This window comes from Mastacembelus armatus, chromosome 9 (assembly GCF_900324485.2).
Source record: "Mastacembelus armatus chromosome 9, fMasArm1.2, whole genome shotgun sequence".
Taxonomy (NCBI): Eukaryota; Metazoa; Chordata; class Actinopteri; order Synbranchiformes; family Mastacembelidae; genus Mastacembelus; species Mastacembelus armatus.
The window spans coordinates 13,838,803-13,856,253 of record NC_046641.1 but is presented as its reverse complement, the minus strand read 5'-3'; the positions used below and the strand labels follow the sequence as shown (position 1 = coordinate 13,856,253).

At 40.2% G+C, this 17,451-nt stretch overlaps 2 protein-coding genes across 8 annotated transcripts; both read left to right on the top strand.

Annotated features, from left to right (window-relative positions):
• The first annotated feature begins 302 nt into the window (after window positions 1-302).
• Window positions 303-6,054, top strand: LOC113138566 (uncharacterized). Its single transcript, XM_026321105.2, has 5 exons — window positions 303-373; window positions 1,813-1,962; window positions 2,312-2,643; window positions 2,768-5,940; window positions 6,029-6,054. Exons 3-5 carry the CDS (start codon window positions 2,312-2,314, stop codon window positions 6,052-6,054), a joined length of 3,531 nt encoding a protein of 1,176 aa, XP_026176890.2. The 5' UTR covers window positions 303-373; window positions 1,813-1,962.
• Window positions 6,038-16,689, top strand: LOC113139413 (protein prune homolog 2-like). 7 transcript variants are annotated; one of them, XM_026322605.1, is made up of 12 exons: window positions 6,038-6,463; window positions 8,492-9,022; window positions 10,390-10,478; window positions 10,684-10,887; window positions 11,117-11,296; window positions 11,496-11,595; window positions 11,912-12,043; window positions 13,061-13,147; window positions 13,407-13,505; window positions 14,004-14,045; window positions 15,172-15,204; window positions 15,545-16,689. In XM_026322605.1, exons 1-12 carry the CDS (start codon window positions 6,126-6,128, stop codon window positions 15,573-15,575), a joined length of 1,866 nt encoding a protein of 621 aa, XP_026178390.1. In that variant the 5' UTR covers window positions 6,038-6,125; the 3' UTR covers window positions 15,576-16,689. The 7 variants fall into 7 exon arrangements, with proteins under 7 accessions (XP_026178390.1, XP_026178389.1, XP_026178388.1 ...); XM_026322604.1 differs by having other exon boundaries at window positions 10,681-10,887; XM_026322603.1 differs by having other exon boundaries at window positions 10,666-10,887.
• The last annotated feature ends 762 nt before the right edge of the window (window positions 16,690-17,451 follow it).

The following is a 17,451-nucleotide window of genomic DNA, read 5'->3' as shown; positions in this document are numbered from 1 at the left end:
AAAAATCAAATAAGTTTATAAAAAGTAAGTAAAGTGCAGGTTTTAAAAAGAAACATACCGTTTGTCATATCTTGGCTACTCCTAACTTCAAACAAATAAGATACAGGTTAGTGTGTCCTGATCCTAAAGTTCTTAGAAACAGTTAGCAAGTGTTTTTTTTTTTTTTTTTAATAGCTAACGTGTTGGTAATTTATAAGAAAAGGCAATCTGTGTATCTGGGGGTGGCAGAATGAGAGGGAAAGAGGTGGAGCACACAATATGAGTAGTAATTTACTCAGTTAAGAGCCAAATGGCAGACAGACTGTTGCACTGCGTGTTATCTCGGAGATTTGCACTCTGCTCGTTTTCTGACTACATTTCCCCGCCTGTCTGTGTGAGTATGTGTGTGTGTGCAGTTTTGTGTGCATATGCACACAGCTGGGTAGTAGCTTTACAGTACTGCCATTATTTGAGCATTTCTGTGTATATTGTAAATCATGAAAACTTTATTGCTTTGCCAGAGCTCATGTGTGTACACACTGGTACGTTTGTTCATACACTCAGAATACAGTGGATGACTGGTGGATTTATGTGTGTGGGGGTTTATGTGTTAAAGAGTTATATGTGCCTTCACTTCTGTGTTTGTACTTATGTGAGTGAATATGTGTGTTTTAACGAATCTTGGGAGGCTTCATTGCACTCATCAGGATATCAGCGTTGAGAAATGGCTGTGTCAGTGAAGTGACAGTTGTGTGTGTGTGTGAGAGGATTGATGGAGCCAAGTCTGACAGCAGCCATATTGTGGAGAGAGAGAGGGCTGGAGGGAGGAACGGGGGGGGGGGGGGGAGTATTGTAGCCCCCTCATCCTCACAGGTTAATATTGACACAGCCTGGGCAGATACTGCGCCTGAAGCATTCATCAATCATTTTCAGTGGACCCGTACAAAATCTCACTCACACACACACAGGCTCAAGCAGAGAGAAGGACCCCACGCACTGTAAGAGAACCCAGAAAAATATATACAAACACATGTTCAAAGTCGGGTAGATTGTTGGCCTATTTAAAGTCGGGCAACATGAAAAAAAAAAAAAAAAAAACATTTTCATGAATGCCAAACACAGTCATGCATGTCAAACTTTCTCTATTAGTTTTACTATAACTATCTCTTTTGTTTAAAAGTTCTACTTAAATAAGCACAAAAGCAATTTTGGGAACTTTATAAAACAAACAGTTGTACTACAAATCTAGATTAATCAAGCAAATATGTTTTCAGAAGTATCACTTTGCGCACTTTATGTGTAACCCTGCGTTGCAAATTATGGTTGCCATAACATTGTTGTTAATCATTTCAGAGTGAAAGAAAAAACAAGTTCCCTTGACAAACAAAACAATTAATTAATGCAACTTTCCATCCATCAATCATTGTGTGTGTCACTAAATTACCATAATCTGTGCATAGTGGCTGTTTTAAGAGCAAACAGTTAATTTCCAAACAATAAATCACAAAGTGTCTCTCTACCCCTCTGTGCGCTTTGACAGCTTCGTCTCTCATTGATACAGATGAAGGCTTACTTGAAACCATTTCAGTTTTACTAAAAAACTGAATCATATGCACAATAAAAGGCTGCGGTCTAACAAAGTTCCCCAGACAGCTGTAACTAAATTTTTTATTAATTATTTTTAGTCTATTATGATGAAAGTAACAATACATTTAATAATTATTATTATATTATATTAATATAACTTTTTGAGCAGTGACCATCTGTCAGATAACTTACCTCACACATTCCAGATGTTGATATTTGATTAACCCTTTGTTTTCACTCTTCCAGGACTGGCATACTTATGTGGATGGGCTGAAATCATTCAGTCATCGCCATGGCTACGATGGTCTGGTGGTTCTCTTATCCATCAATGATACAGTTCACCATCCTCGCCAGCAGGTGGCTGTCTACTCAAACAACACAGATATCCTAAATCAGGTAAATGAGCCACAAGACCACCAACATCTCCATCTATGACAAGAATAAGACAGAAGAATATATCCCTGACTCTGTATTAATGGCCGAGGTTACTGGTAATTAATTTATGAAAGAGTCCTTTTCTTTCCATCTTTTAATATTCCTGAATATCTACATGTGATAGATTAGCAAGTACAGCAACTGCAAATTGACAGGTGTGGATGGTTAGTTGGGGTGATGTTCAATAGTAATATAACTCAGAAGATGATGCTATAAAAACCAGACCAGTTGTTCTTGAGAATTATATGGTGTGATCCTCACTCTAGATAGAAAAATGCAGCTTATAAAGATGAAATGGATCTCATTGCAGATGTGCTGTGAGTTGGAAGAGTCTTCTAGCTGGTCTCTTTCTGGTGAACTGGAGGCAAAGGAGAGTTTCCAGGTCTACCACATCCCTCTGAACACCCCCTCATCCTCTGGTACACCTCCTCTGCTGGAAGAGGAGATCCAGGGTCTCATCAAGGACTTTGTTGATCGGCGAAGCTCTGTATTAGCCTGCCACCCTAGCAGTAGGACCTCTTCCACAGAGGGAGTTGCAGGCAGTGTGGAGTTTTCACAGGGATCGTCTGGTATCAATGACATGGATGGTTCTGACATAGAAAGAGCTGAGGGAGGCAGTGGAGATGTGGTGGCAATAGCGAGGTATTAAATGCATCCTTTCATTGATTTTTGTTTTATCCAGCATAGAAGCAGAAGTAGTAGAATATTCTTTATTCATGAGTTTAGACATATTTTGATGACAGTGTTGTTTTATCTTTACAAACAGGGTGATGGCAGATGATGAAGAAGACACAGGAGGTGTAGGAGTCAGTGCTGGTGGGGAGCTAGTGAGTCCTGACAGTGGTATGACCACCATCCGCAGCAGCCGCTCCTCCAAGGAGAGTTCAGTATTCCTAAGTGATGACAGTCCAGTCGGAGAGGTTGGGGCTGGAGGAGGAACAGCAGCAGGGCCAGGAGGACTGCTCCTGAGAAACCCTTCTCCTCTGGGGTTGTCCTCTCTCTCCCCTCCAGTCCCACCTGAGAGGAGGAAGCACCGCTCCAGCAGAAACAGGAATGATAACTTTGACCTGTTTAGTTTTGACCCACTACATAGCAGTGAACACTCTATGCCACGAGGAGGGGAACTGGCAAGTTCTGAAGTAAAAGGAGATGAAGGAGAAAGAGGAGAAGGAAGCTCTAGCTTATCAGAACTTGAAGAACTGAGCTTGCTGGATTTCTCTGCTACCAATTCACTGGGTGGGCTAGAAAGTACAATTTCTTCAATTGATCACCATGGTCAAATTCATGGGAATGAAATGATGGACACGATGGTTCCTCCAACCCCAGTCAACAGCCTGGTAGGTAGTCGCCCACCCAGCAGTTGTGGGGTCAGGTTTTTCCCAGAAGATGTAGTTGAAAGGATCAATGGTCTACAGCACAAGGACAGTGTCTCATCATCCTTGTCAGAGACCTGGGATGAGCTTGGCTTTGACACACAAGGAGCATTGGCCTCAAGTGATAACAATGCCTGGAACAGGACCAAGGACTCTGCGAGCCCACAGAATATTGCGGATGAAGTTGGAGGTAAACAGCTAATCTGTGACATGACAGAAACAGAAAGCAGAGAAGAGATCTTAAAGTCAGAAAATGCCCACCAAAGGGCTAAGAGCCTTGAACCTCAACTTAGTCTGATCACTGAGCAGAATGAATTTAATGACAACTGGGACCCAGGTTTTGTATTTCAAGATCAGTGGAACCCTGTTACTTTCGCTGATCTACAATTGACACCACCAGAGGAGGACATAAGTGGAAAATTTAATGCTGGTATCACTGAAAAAAAATCCTCTTTTTCAAGAAAGAAATCAATCCTAAACACTTTAACACCAGAAACATCTAAAGAAGAGAATGAAGGAGTCCAAGTAGAGAAAGGAGACAAACAGATGGACCTCTTAGATTTCTGGACATACTCAGCTCAGAAAGGTTTTCTCAAATCTGATAGTGGAACCACCACGTCTTACCCCAAATCTCTAGATATGTGGAATATGACAATCAGGGATGATAGTCTATCGCCCCTTACAACCCCTGACAACTTGTCTGAAAACTCTGGCTCTTTCTGTGGGGTGAACCCCAATGTTGTACGTGACACATCTGTGGAAAGTCCACAAAGATTCTCAGATGGTGGAATGGAAATGTGGAACACCACCATACAGGAAGACAGCTCTTCCACAATAACAAGCCCTGAAGGACCTGAAAATGGAAAGGATCTTAGTCACATGGGATCACTGGATACTAGTGATTCTCCCAAGACTGAGCCAAGCAAACATTTGGATGAAGAAAAAGCTGTAGCGGAGGAGAGAGGTATGTGTAAAGTACTTAGTCAGGGACCTGAAGAAGTGGGCTGGAGAAGCAATGAACACAATGTGAAAATAATCATAGAGGCTGCAGGAGATACAACACAGGGTGACGAAACAGGAGATGAAAACATACAGAGTGTTCAGAGTCAACAGTCAGTCACACAGAACTTGGCATCTGAAGATTCAGGAGATGAGAGTTCCCCATATCAAAGCACTAACATCTGGGACTTGCCTGTCCCTGGCATGGTCACCTCCACCTCAGAATATGACAATATAGGTGCTGGTGCATGGAGCCTCACATCCTCCCCTGAGACTTATGCTAGCCCCACAGTAGACATGATCCAGTTAGAGGGGCAGTCCAGCCCATTTATAGCTTTGTCAAAGCCTTTTCAGATAGATGAGAGGCATGACCAATACCAGAAAGCTGATCTATTGGGGAAGACTGATTACCAAACACTAGTTTCAGATAAAGAACAACCAGCCAACCAAGTGTTTCTGTTTGAGGGAACTACTGAGTTGTGTCACATGACTAAGAATGTGGGAAGTTCAAGTATGACAACAAAAAGCAGAGAAGAGGAGGTTGACTCGGTAGAGGAATCCAGCGATCAATCCCCTTTTGTTCTAGTGGACTGCTCCTCCAAAACGCAACAACTTTCAAATGTCATTCATTCCAGTCCAAGAGAAGCTGCTGACACTCCAATCCAGACTGATCCGTTATTATCTCCAAGTCATTTGAACTGGAGCGATCTTGTTACAGATAAACAAGATGCCTCAGAATTAGCTTTATCACCACATGATCTGCCAATTAAAATGGATCACAGTGATGACGGGCCTGTCATTGAGAACCATGGTGTCCCAAACAAAGAAAGCAACGGAAATGTGGATGCCAAACTAGAAGACAGCATGTCTCTGACCTCCAGCTCTGGGGGGGAGAGAGACACACTGAAGTATAGCCCCGACAGCCTTCAGCCAGGTAGTCGAGACGAACTAAGGTCCAATTCTGACGGTGATTCATCGTCAGGACTTGAAATGGAATACATCATTGTGTCAGGCACAGTAAAAGAAGCTGAGAGAGAGTGGAATGGGAGGCAATCGAAAGGGACAAGAAAACCCATGGAAACATTTAGCATGCTGTCCCATGCTGCCACAGTCCTGCAAACTCAAGCTGCACATAGAGAGCACAAGGAGAACACAGAACAGAGTAGACAAAATCAAACGACCAGTGGTACTGACTGTACACTTTGTGTAGATACAGAGCAAAATCAAGCTGTCCTATCCACTCGTTACCAAGCAGGTCTTGCTAATGCCACTGAGCAACACATGGTGTCAGAAATGACCAGTCCTGGTCAATCCAAACCTAATTCTGGAGCATTTAATCTATCAGATTCAAGAACGACAGGTTACAGTCAAGCAAAAGTAGAAGAAGGAAACTATGATGATAAGTCAAGCAATGTGCCCAGAAGTGTGTCTCCATCATTGAGATATCCATTGGATCACTTCCTGAAAACCAGAGAGGAGGTTTATGTCCATTCACAGATCTCAATGGAAGACTCAGACGAGGGTGGGCAGTCGCCCACTGCACCTCCACCATGTCCTACTTCTTTGGGTGACTTTCAAGTCTGGGGGAGTCAGTTAGTGAGACAAGACACACCTCAAACCACATCTGATACACAATCCCCTGTACTTTCTAACAGTTCAGTCTCCCACACCAGCTCTTTGATTGGCACACCATTAAGTGAATCTGGTACTTCTGTTGACAGAGGGCTTGGCTTACCATTTTCTGGAGATTTAATGGAAGAAGAAAATGATGATGAAGAGCAGGAGGGGGAAACTGATAGAAAGCACACTTTGCTACCAAAATTGACTTCAGAAGTACCAAGTGAAAGAGACAAATGGCAGCAGATAGGAACTTCTGATCTGCTAAGCTTCACTGAAGAGCTGACTGGAGGTTCTTCATTCCAACAAACAGATTTACAAACACTCGAGCCAAAGGGGGGCAGCTTCCTACAGAATACGGTGAAATACTATGATGGACAAGGTGTAAGGACTCTTGATCATGAAAAATGGTTGACTGAACAACAGATCGGAAACCACGAGGCTTCTCAAGATAGCTCTTCGTCTATTTTAAGGTAGGTAACACACCTCAAATCACATCCACACGTCTTAGGCTCTGTGCAGCTCTTCCTCTGTCACATTTAGTTATTCAAGAGTCAGAACAAATATGTGTATATAGAGTACTGTGCAAACTACTAAAAATACAAACACATTACCTTCATACAAAGTGCAGTAAAGGGAACAAACCCTGCATCTAATCAGTATTTGCAGCACCTTGGTGAAGCTGCTACTTTACTAGTTTACTAGTTTTTGTATAGATTCAAGCTGTCCCAGTGTCTTCTGTGTCTTCATTTGATCCCAGACTGACTCCACACTGCTGAGATCAAGGCTCTGTGAGGGTCAGACCATATGCTACAGGACTCCTGGTTGTTCTTGATTCTAAAACTTGGTTCTTCATGAACTCTAGTTGTTTCTTTTTGGTTTGCTGTCCTGCACAATAAACCTGGGATCAAACAGACACCTGATGGTTGTTGGGTATTAAGAATCTAAAACACCTAAAGTGCCTAAAAGGTCTGCACAGTGCTGTATATGATACATGTGGCTGTGTTGCACACACATGCACATTTCACATGTTAAGTATAACAATTACTTGTATACTGTAGCCCTAAACCTTAGCATAAGCAACCTATCACCCTAAAATTTAATGATTTGCATTGTGGGGACCAGCAACTGGTCTCCACAGTGTGAATGTATTACCAGGTTTCTGTGCCCACATTGTGACTAATAATACACATGTCAATCACTCATGCCCTCAGTCTCCTCTAGCTCAGGACTGGATTTTTTAGTTTGTACAGGTTTCTAAATGGAGCCTGTGTGTCAGAAGAATATTAGCATTACTGAGCAGACTGTTGAAATCGAGTTAGACAGCCCTGTGAGAATCAGGTATGAGGGGAAAAGATTGTGTCCACATTTGTGTGTGCGTATGTGAGTAAGAAACAAACTGTGCATGTGTACGTGGGTGTATTCCATGTGTTGGGTGGCAAGCTGTAGCTCTGTGTGTGTTTATAAATCTGTTTATGCCTCATTAAATATGCATTACCTGCCTCATTACAGCTGGAGCCCCACCACAGCTAATGGAAACAGTTCCCCTAACTCTCTTACAAGGTGTGGGTTTGAGGTTATACATGCAAGCATATGTGTGTGTGTGTGCACAAAGGTAATAACTACTGCATCAGAGAATAAAGGTTTGCCCATAGTTTCAGCTTTACATAAGAAAGGCGTAGGTATTTCTGTTTGTGTGTTATTGCTTTGTTTTTATGTAAAAGTGTTGAAAATATTATTGCACACAATGTATGTTTTTATATGAAGGAATTGTATTTGATGTTAGATTGTCAAGCAGTAGTTTACATTTTTCTGAACTGAAACACTGTGAAAAGTGCCCTGTGGCGTTTTCTTCTAAATACTTTTTGTTTGCGTTTTGTATTACTCACGAAACACTTGTTGTGTGTATCCTCAAGAGCTAACGTGTACTGAAGCATTTCCTTCCTTCAAATTTTTGTAACTTTTTCAACCTGTGTTGTTTACATCCATGTCTTCCTTACTAGCAAACCTCTTTTTCACTGGTTCTGCTGGGACATTGCTGTGTTTTTTGGCTCGTTACTGCCACCTATGGATTGGTGGAATAATGGAAAGTATATGACAGCACATGCGTGCTTTTCTGTGTCCCTGTGCATGTGCAGCAGAAACAAACAAAACATGCTGTTATTCATAACAACAGTGCTGCATAGTGCTGCATAGTGCTGCTAGTGGTCAAAAACTCTGCAAGGTACTTTTAATTTAAATCTATTGAACAAGTTGAAGAAAAAACAATGAAAGCTGGATCTTACAAGTGAAGAAACCATGAGAATATGTTGGGCATTTGACAGAATTTGAATGTGTGGTTAATGTATTGATTAACACAGAACCCAAAGATTTTGTCAGTTTCAAAAATATATATAAATGGATGGATGCGGTTCACTGTACTCTATTTGTATTTACATATTTTTCTGAATTTCATCTTCTCTTTACACCAATTCCTTTTCCTCCTATTCCCCTAAACGTAGATGCCAAGATGTGACACAACTGTCATCCCAGCCAGCCAATGGGAATGCTGCATACCAGTGGACAGGAAGCCAGAATGTAACTCAGAGTCAAGCCCAGTATGGCTACAACTACCACCACATTGACCAAAGAACTGAAAACCAGAGCGCCCACTCAAGTGGAGTAGATACTAAATCTAGCCACCAGCAAAACATCACAGATGTCTATGCTGAGTTTACAAGTGGCGCCACAGCTGTACAGTATGGACCTGAGCAGGCCGAGAGCTATTATGAAGCTAGACTGAATGCAGAGTGCAGCTTGGTTGATACAGGTTCCACGTTTCAGTATATAGCTGGACTTCAGCACCGAGATGATTCCACTTCCATGTGTGCTTCTGAACTCCAGTACCTTCAGTATCAAGCTGATGGTCAGAGTCAGTATGAGACAGATCACACTCAATACCATTTTGACGGACAGCCATTGTACCAATCAGATGTACAGGAAGATCATGCACGATATGTGCCAGAGGGATATGTTCACTTTCTCCTCTCAAGGTGAGCTGTCACAGTTCCTCTGGTTCAGCACTGTGCAAACTTTCACTCTGGAATCTGATAATATGTACTACTGGTCCTAGCTAAAAGCCCATCTTCTCTGGAAGAAAATTTAATTTCAGATAAAAGTTTTCTTTCATTGGTCTTTCTTAAAAGCTGAAACCAGATACAGATTTTCTGCCCATTATAGGTGTGAGGAAGAGAGATAAACTGGATCTGCAAAGGTTTTCCAAAGGCTAAGAGCTGCACTACTGTCTAATACCACAAAGAGGCAGCACAGATCAATTTAAAACAGATCAGTCATTTTATCTCACTGATGTCTTTGTATCGAAGTATCTAAGTACTGACAAATCAAGTTTAAATGAGTGGATGAAAAGTATTTTATTTGTTAGTATATTGTATAACAGGCTATCCACGTAATTTAGCAAGAATGGGCTCATTGTTGATATACAGATGGCAAAATGTACAGAAACATGGCTATTTCTGAATATAATCCCCATTTTAAAGGAATTTAAGTTTCCAGTAAATATTACATGCAAAAATAATCGACCGCATCTCTATGGGCACTTCTCAGTCAGGGAAGACATAACAAAAGAGAATTGCATTATGGGAAATGCAGTGCAAAATAATTCAGTTTCTGCTGCTGCTTCAATTGTTACAAAATATCTTAATATATATATTTTGCATGTTTGAGTGAGTGTGCACATATGTGCGGGTACTACAGTTTAATTGTTCCTCATTAGCAGTTGCATAATGGTACTTGTGTTCCCCGTTTTGTAATTCCAAAACCCACCCCCTCTTTGGGATACACAGTCTCGCCTGTCTTTTACTCAGTGTGTGTGCGTGTGTTTGGGTACATACATGGCAAACCTTTCCATAATAAAGTGGTCATGTGACTCGATTGTGTAAACAGTGGTTAAGTCACTCAAACTGGGAGAAGACACTGTGGGGGAAAGGTAAGTGTCCTGGAACAGAGATTTTAAAATTATGTATGTATCTTTGTGTCTATAATCATATGTACTGTCTTTGTGTACTGCTTCTCTCTATTGTTAGCAGGCCTTATGCTAATCAGAATTTGTTAGAGGGGCTTTGGTTGGGGGGAGGTAGCAACACAGCTCAGTATTGTTTCCTTAGCCCACACGTGCACCCTGGGAATGAAGCAGTGAGTTGCTTGTTTTCCATCTGCTTTGTCACAGATTTTAAGCACTTCATCTAATGTCATGGGAAAAGTCAAAATCTTTTCCTCTGTAGATGTTTATCTTTGGTTTATTTGTTCCAGTTATATGCATAGCTGTCCCTATGGTAGCAGTGGTGATAGCAATGATAATTTATATCCTTGCTCATTACTGTATTCCTGTGTCTCTGAGCAGACACTCCCAACAGGGAGACGGTGAAGCAGGGATGATGATGAAGATGGCCTCTGGTGAAGAAGCTGCTGAGGAGATGGAAAACAGAGAAGGTAAAGTAAACTTATATTACTCCTTTTACTTAGAGCAATATAGGCTTAATGGAAAAATTTTAAGTTGTCTATCAAAATATACTGTGGTATACCGTGTAGAAACATCTTCACATGATGGGGAAAAAAAAATTACAGCGCATCTAAAACCTTTTTATAGAAAACAATTACACCATTTCTCTGTGACCAGATGCACCCTCCTCAGCAGATCTATCGAGTGGATCTAATCAAAGGAGAAAGTTGGCAGCGCCACCAATGAATGTGTCCCTGGACCATAGTGAGGGGTCTCTTCTCTCAGAAGACGCCCTGGATACAGAGGACGAGGCCTGTGATACTGGGGATGACCTGGATGTCAACGTAGATGAGCTGGACACACCTGATGAGGCAGACTCACTGGAGTTCAACAGACACGGTGCGACACAGGATTGAACATACAATAACTGTGCACAGGAGACACATACAAAGAGAGACTGTAGTTAAGACATATGGAGAAAATACAGGAAAATTTAAAATGTGAAAATTTTGTGTTTGCTAGCAGTTCTGTCTACATTGTTCATAAACTGTGAATCAAATCAAAATGTTAATTATTTATACTGCTGCTTAATCTAATAAATCATCCATGTCACTGTTGTCACAATCAGTGGGCTCGGAAGAGTATAATCTTGGTGCAGGAGCAGCATCAAGTGACACCATCACAGGACACGGAGCAGCTGAGGAGAGCAGGGACAGGAGGCTGTGGAGGAGTGTGGTGATTGGAGAGCAGGAGCATCGCATCGACATGAAATGCATTGAGCCATACAAAAGAGTCATTTCTCATGGAGGTATGTAAACATGAAACAGTTTCTGCTGTATATTGTTTAGTTTTTAATCATCTGATCTCTGCTAAGGTTATTTTTCAAGGTACTCTAATAATGTTGAAAACTATAACAAAGGAATTGTGAACATTGTTGACCCATGGCTGCCACACCACTTGTGCTCTTACAAAATTGTCCTACTTGTATGTATATTGTATGTTTTCAGGTTATTATGCTGAACAGAATGCCATCATCGTGTTTGCAGCATGTTTTCTACCAGACAGCGACTGTGATAATTACAATTATGTAATGGAAAACCTTTTTCTGTAAGTAAAGCCTCCTTACGACTATGGAGCCTGACTATTATTAAGCCACAAGAGCATTAGTGAAGTCAGTCATGTTTGGCAACAAGGCCTGACTTATACATTCACCCCAACTGTGACTTTAGGGTTCAGTGCATGCTAAATCATTTATTGTACACCTGAATTTTTGTATGGGACACTGTCATATGAAATACATAATTGAATATGTAATTGTTGCATATCATTAACAAGAAAATAGATTCTTCCAGTGTTTTCGCAATTCTTATGCATGAACATATGCTACTCTAAGAGTGTTTCCATTGTCTGTGTGTGCGTGCAGGTATGTAATAAGTACCCTGGAACTCATGGTGGCCGAAGATTACATGATTGTTTATCTGAATGGTGCCACGCCCCGCAGGAGGATGCCTGGTTTTACCTGGATGAAAAAGTGCTACCAGATGATCGATAGAAGGTAAATGTCAAAGGCCACAGACACTGTTTAACTGGAATTTTTAAACACAAACATTTGTCATCCCTTTCACTCTCCTAGCATGTAAATGACTTTAATACTTTACCAGCTAGAATGAAAATATAAGACTCTGCATGACTTAGGGTTGCTTCCAGAAAAGGTTAAGTTATAACTTATCTGCAAGGGTACAGTTCATTTAGTTGTTATTTGACTTATTACCGTGTATATTATTTTTCCAGCAGCTTGTTGGGTTGATAGTTGCCTGCTCAACAAGAGTTTCATAGATCAACTAGTTGGGCAGTTATCAAACCTATCAAAATCTCTCACGTTTTGTGTAAATAAGTTTATTTCAAACCCAAGATTGCAGATCAAGACCATTAAACACAAAAAAAAAAAAATCCAACTCAGGTATTTACAAGGTGAATCCAGGAATGCAAGATCCTGACTAGGAGACACAGGAACCAGGGGGAGACTTGAGGAGAATGACACATCCACAGAGCAGTCAAGGAGACTCAGAAGAGCGTGATGTACTCACAGGGAAACAAGAATCAGGAGGAGACTTGGAAGACTTAGAAGAGCATGATAAACTCACAGGGAAAAGGGAGCCAGGGTAAACACTGGAGTCCAGAAACACAAAACTCAGGAACAGAGAGAGAGACCAGGGAGACTCAGTCTGTCACTAGGAACAGGAAACCAGGAAACACCAGATTCAGGAACAGGATGGCGCCAGGGAGAGTCAGGAAAGTGAAGCCACACACAGGAAACAGTCTGGTCACAGTACAATCCAGCAACTAGGTGCTGTGGAGAGCTGGTATAAATAATTTCTCCACCTAAGGTTTAATCAGTCTCTGGTGTGGCTAATCACTTAGTTGCCTCAGGAGGACACACACACACTCACACATGGAGAGAGAGAGACAAGGGGGAGGAGAAACTGAGAAACAGTTAAAAATAAAATAAAATTATCAACAAAGCTCTTACTAATATTTTTACACCACTGTTGTCTCTCTTCCTGTCCCACAGACTGAAGAAAAACCTCAAGATGTTCATCATTGTCCATCCTTCCTGGTTCATACGGACTTTGCTGGGAATAACCAGACCATTCATAAGGTCTCACTGTTGCACTTTATATTTAGAGAACTGTTCCATCTATAGAAAACACTTCAGGCAGCACAAAATCTATGTTAGGGGCGTTTATTCATTTAAAAAAATGCAAACTCTTTTACAGTGACAACTGTATTTGTAATATTCATAGGAAAGAAATAGCATTATTATTAATTTTTATGTGTATCCTTGGGTATATTTTGAGATCTATCAGCACTTGACATCACTCACTGAAATGAACTTTTATCATTTCGGTTTTCTACAGCTCCAAGTTCAGCAGTAAGATCAAGTATGTACATAGTCTGCAGGAGCTTGGAGAGATCATCCCAATGGAGTATGTCCACATTCCACCCAGCATTGTCAAGTGAGTCAGTCAGTATCAGTTTTTGATCTATGAATCTCAACTTATCTTTTTTGTAACCACAAAAGGTGGAAAACATTTTCTGCACTGTGATAGTTTTCCCTCATTAACACAGTTTGTTTTTATTTATTTGATTATTTGATTTAAGAATGCAGGTTTTAGGAAGTCTGGACTGATGTTTTTAATTTAACTAATACATCCAGACATGAAAGAGGATTAAGCAGTGAAGTATTGACAAGGCAACATCAATAGCAAATGCAGTACAGTCTAACTCTTGCAATATGAGTCACCAATTGCTAAGATTGTAGCTTTTTGTAATATCACAAACGCTGAAACACAAAAACACAAAAGTAGCAGGAGTTTCTGGTGTAAATCTTGTCATAGAGACAAATAAGTTTACACACTGGCCCTCACCCTGGAAAAGAGAAGATGAAAACAGCAAAACTTTATTCTAAGTGCCTAAATCAGGCATGTTCATAACATCTCTCACTTTGCCCTAAGGTATGACGAGGAGAGAAGTATACACAAATTTGCATGCATGAGGTAAATCACCTAACCTGCCTGTATTGATCAGCTGAGTGTGAAAATCTTTCCATGCTAATATGAATTTACTCATGCTGGGACTAACCTTTGACTGACCTTTGGCTGCTTCTTATCCAATATAAAATATTGATTGATTTTCTTACTTATCAGTGTCTTGTGTGGCTTTCCCTTTAAATTGGTTTACTTCACTGCACGTATGCAATATTTTAGTAGAAATCTAATGAACACACATACATATATACTCTTAGGTAACTTAAACTAATGACCAGATATGCTTATTCACTAGGCTGGTCTGATAGTTCACTATTGATAAATATAAATGCAATGTATAACGGAGCACACCAGTTCCTCTATATGGTTGAAAAGTGTTTAGAGTTTCAGTGGGGTGTAAAGACATGCAGCATACACTGTTATCCTTAATTTAAAAAAAAACATAAGCTAGTATTTTTATAGCATCTGGATATCAATGGCTTCCTGTGAGATGAGTTAAAACTATAAGCACTGAGCAGGTTTGCAAGAAGTAGTGGCCATTTACACATCAACTTTGGTGTCCTCCTTGACACTTTGCACTACACTATCACGATGCCACACTGATTGTGAACAAATAACCTATGGTATATTTCTGGTGAGGACAGTCTAAGTGGAAGACTGTAAACTATGACAAAATGGAAAATTATGATTAATTCCCTTTTAGTCATTTCTATCTAGATCTACAGTGCAAACAAAGGTCCCTAATTCTAATTTTAACCCTGTCCAGTATTTTTGTGTCTTCGTGTCTAATCCTTAACTACAGATTAACCTGGATCCAGATCTTGAAAATGTGTTTAGTTGTTTAAGCATTTATGGATAAAATATTTACTTTTTGACTGATTTATTGTTTTTAAAATGATTGCACCCTATGCATTGCAGTGCATCTGTGCCTCACTCCTTTGACCTTGAACACTCCCACTACAAACACTGATGCTTTTTTTCCCCCTTCCTTTCCATTTACCCTCCTGTGGCAGTGTTGATACAGGCTACTAATCCCCAGCAACTGCATGTGTACTGATGGTGTCTTCACTCCTGTCACTTGTTTCCTTCCCTCACTAACCTTTACTTTCTGCCCTCCAACCCAATGCTAAATCAGACTGGATACAGATTTGCAAGACACAACAGCAAAGTAAGTAGGAAGCCATTGTTCTGTGACAGTGACAAAATTCTAACAGGCGATTAAAAGAACGAAGTGGCAGCTGTTGTACTTTACTGAAATTCATAATATTCAATGAAGTTGAAAACATTTCACAGATTATAAAAGGCATTAAACAATCAACCAGCATGTTGAGACCACAGAGATAAAAAAGAGTTTACACATAATTGTCATGTTAAATATTTTTAGCAGTGTTGCTCATTTACTTTCTTGTTGATATCTTTATTTTTCATCCAATTGTTGCTGGCAGTCCCTATTTAATTCTCATGCCTCTAAAACAAAGATGCAGATTTCTCTTTCTCTGTCTTCTCAGAGCCGACAAAAAGAGGAACTCAGCTGTCTGACGATCACGAGGTACCTGGCTGCTGTCTGTCCTCTCCCTGCATTATGCTGTACTCTACCACAGCATGTCTGAATATAAGCAAGCCTACAGCATAATGTGTACAGCGCACGGCGCTTGTTACACCAACAACTAGCAAAGAGTTAGAAAGGAAGATGCTGTGGTTAAAAACATCAGGCACTTTTGTTGGTTAAAGAAAGTACTAACCTGAGGATGCTGAACATAATACTGTAACAGTGCGGAGGCTGCCACTGTGCTGAGGAGAAGACGCTTTCTCCTGTATTACTATACATTACGCAGCACTTTCCCTGGTTTTTTTGTTTTTTTTGTGTCGTCTTAAATTTCAATGTTTTGATTCCTTTTTCTCACATTGTAGGAATTACTAACTGGTTTTGGTACATTCATATACTGATCCACCTTGTCTGTTGCTAGCTGTTCCTTTTGTGAAACAAGGTAATATTAAGTGTGGATCCTCTTTAAGTCACAGCGAGGTCAAGGACAAATTCAGCTAATGTACATCAGTTTCATGATAGTTTCCTGGCAGTTGGCATAGTATTGTACTGCAGCTTCGTTAAGGCTATATGGTCAGTGGTTATTTAGGTGTTCAAGGTTTACAAAAATATGATCTACAAGCCTCTTCTGTTTGTAATGGTATGAAACACAATAGCCAAGCTGTGTTTTCAATAGTTTACAATGGCTCTTATTGCAGAGTTTTTACATCATGTCACCATCTCACTCAAAACCTCATACAACCTTCAAAAGGCTACAAGTAGGGTATTCTAATACTATATCACTGTGAAACTACTTGTCATGTCATATCACAAAAGTAGCAAAACAGCAGTTTTCTCTAGCTGCGGTCATGTATTGCATGTTTCCAGCTGCTACAGTTTCAGATTACTCTGATATGACTACTGACCCAAAAGCAGACACATGTACTAATGTAAATTCAGTTGTGCTTTTCCTGGTTTTGTGTGTGTGAGTGTGTGAGTAGAGGTCTGTGTGTGAGAGAGACAGAGATTGTTAAGGAATAAGAAAATACTGTATGTTTACTGATGGCTAGAGGTCAAGAACAAATAGTGCCTACAGTGCAGGTTTGGGTGTTGATTTTTGTTTGGGTATTATATTTGTATACATTTGTTTGTGGCTTGCAAAGATATCCATTGGTGTAAAACATGTAAAATGTTTGACGTCATTAAAGATGTGTTCTTCCTCAACGGTCTTTTCAAAAAGTAAACTATACCTCATTATGCACAAAGCACATTGCATCTGTTGTTACATCTGCTTTTTGAATCACAATAAATTGACATTTTTTCCAATGCTGCTCTGTAAAAAAAATACACTCTAAGCCCCTCGTACTCATACTGTCAGAGTTGCTAAATAGTTTTTGGGTGTGAATCCAAATGCACTCGAGAACCAGGAGTGTGGAACGGAGGAGGTGGAGGTGGAGTGGAGTGTGTAGAAGAATCCTGAGTTATGAACACTATGACTATATGGGTTTAATTTAGGGTTTGAGTTAGCCAATCAAAGGCAGAGTAGGTTGTGAGCAGGCCATATTAGATGCAGTTTTCCATTTGAGTTTTGACATCAAAAGAGCGTGGTGAGTGTGGGTGCTCGCTGTTTTACAGGCACAATTGAATAAAAGCCCAATGGAATGCAATTCATTTATCTTTCATGTAATATTTTAATCAACTTCATTCAATCTGAATTGAGTACTGAATTGTCACTTGGCATATGGACATGTCAAATGCAGTGACATTGAATAAACAGCAAATTGTTAATGTAATGCAAATTAAATAAAGGGCAAAAAACGTAACCATAAAATGTAGTCAGACATTATGTTCCTTAAATAAATAATTCATTATTTTAAATAAATCATTTAG

What these genes read in the sequence shown, in the direction of transcription:
- LOC113138566 (XM_026321105.2), top strand. Translation starts at nt 2,312, where the DNA reads ATGTGCTGTGAGTTGGAAGAGTCTTCTAGCTGGTCTCTTTCTGGTGAA. An exon ending in GATGTGGTGGCAATAGCGAG is followed by an intron (nt 2,644 to 2,767) that starts GTATTAAATGCA and finishes CTTTACAAACAG; the next exon opens with GGTGATGGCAGATGATGAAG. An exon ending in ACCATGTCCTACTTCTTTGG is followed by an intron (nt 5,941 to 6,028) that starts GTGACTTTCAAG and finishes ACTTTCTAACAG; the next exon opens with TTCAGTCTCCCACACCAGCT.
- LOC113139413 (XM_026322603.1), top strand. Translation starts at nt 6,126, where the DNA reads ATGGAAGAAGAAAATGATGATGAAGAGCAGGAGGGGGAAACTGATAGA. An exon ending in AAGAGTCATTTCTCATGGAG is followed by an intron (nt 11,297 to 11,495) that starts GTATGTAAACAT and finishes GTATGTTTTCAG; the next exon opens with GTTATTATGCTGAACAGAAT. An exon ending in CACAAATTTGCATGCATGAG is followed by an intron (nt 14,046 to 15,171) that starts GTAAATCACCTA and finishes ATGCTAAATCAG; the next exon opens with ACTGGATACAGATTTGCAAG.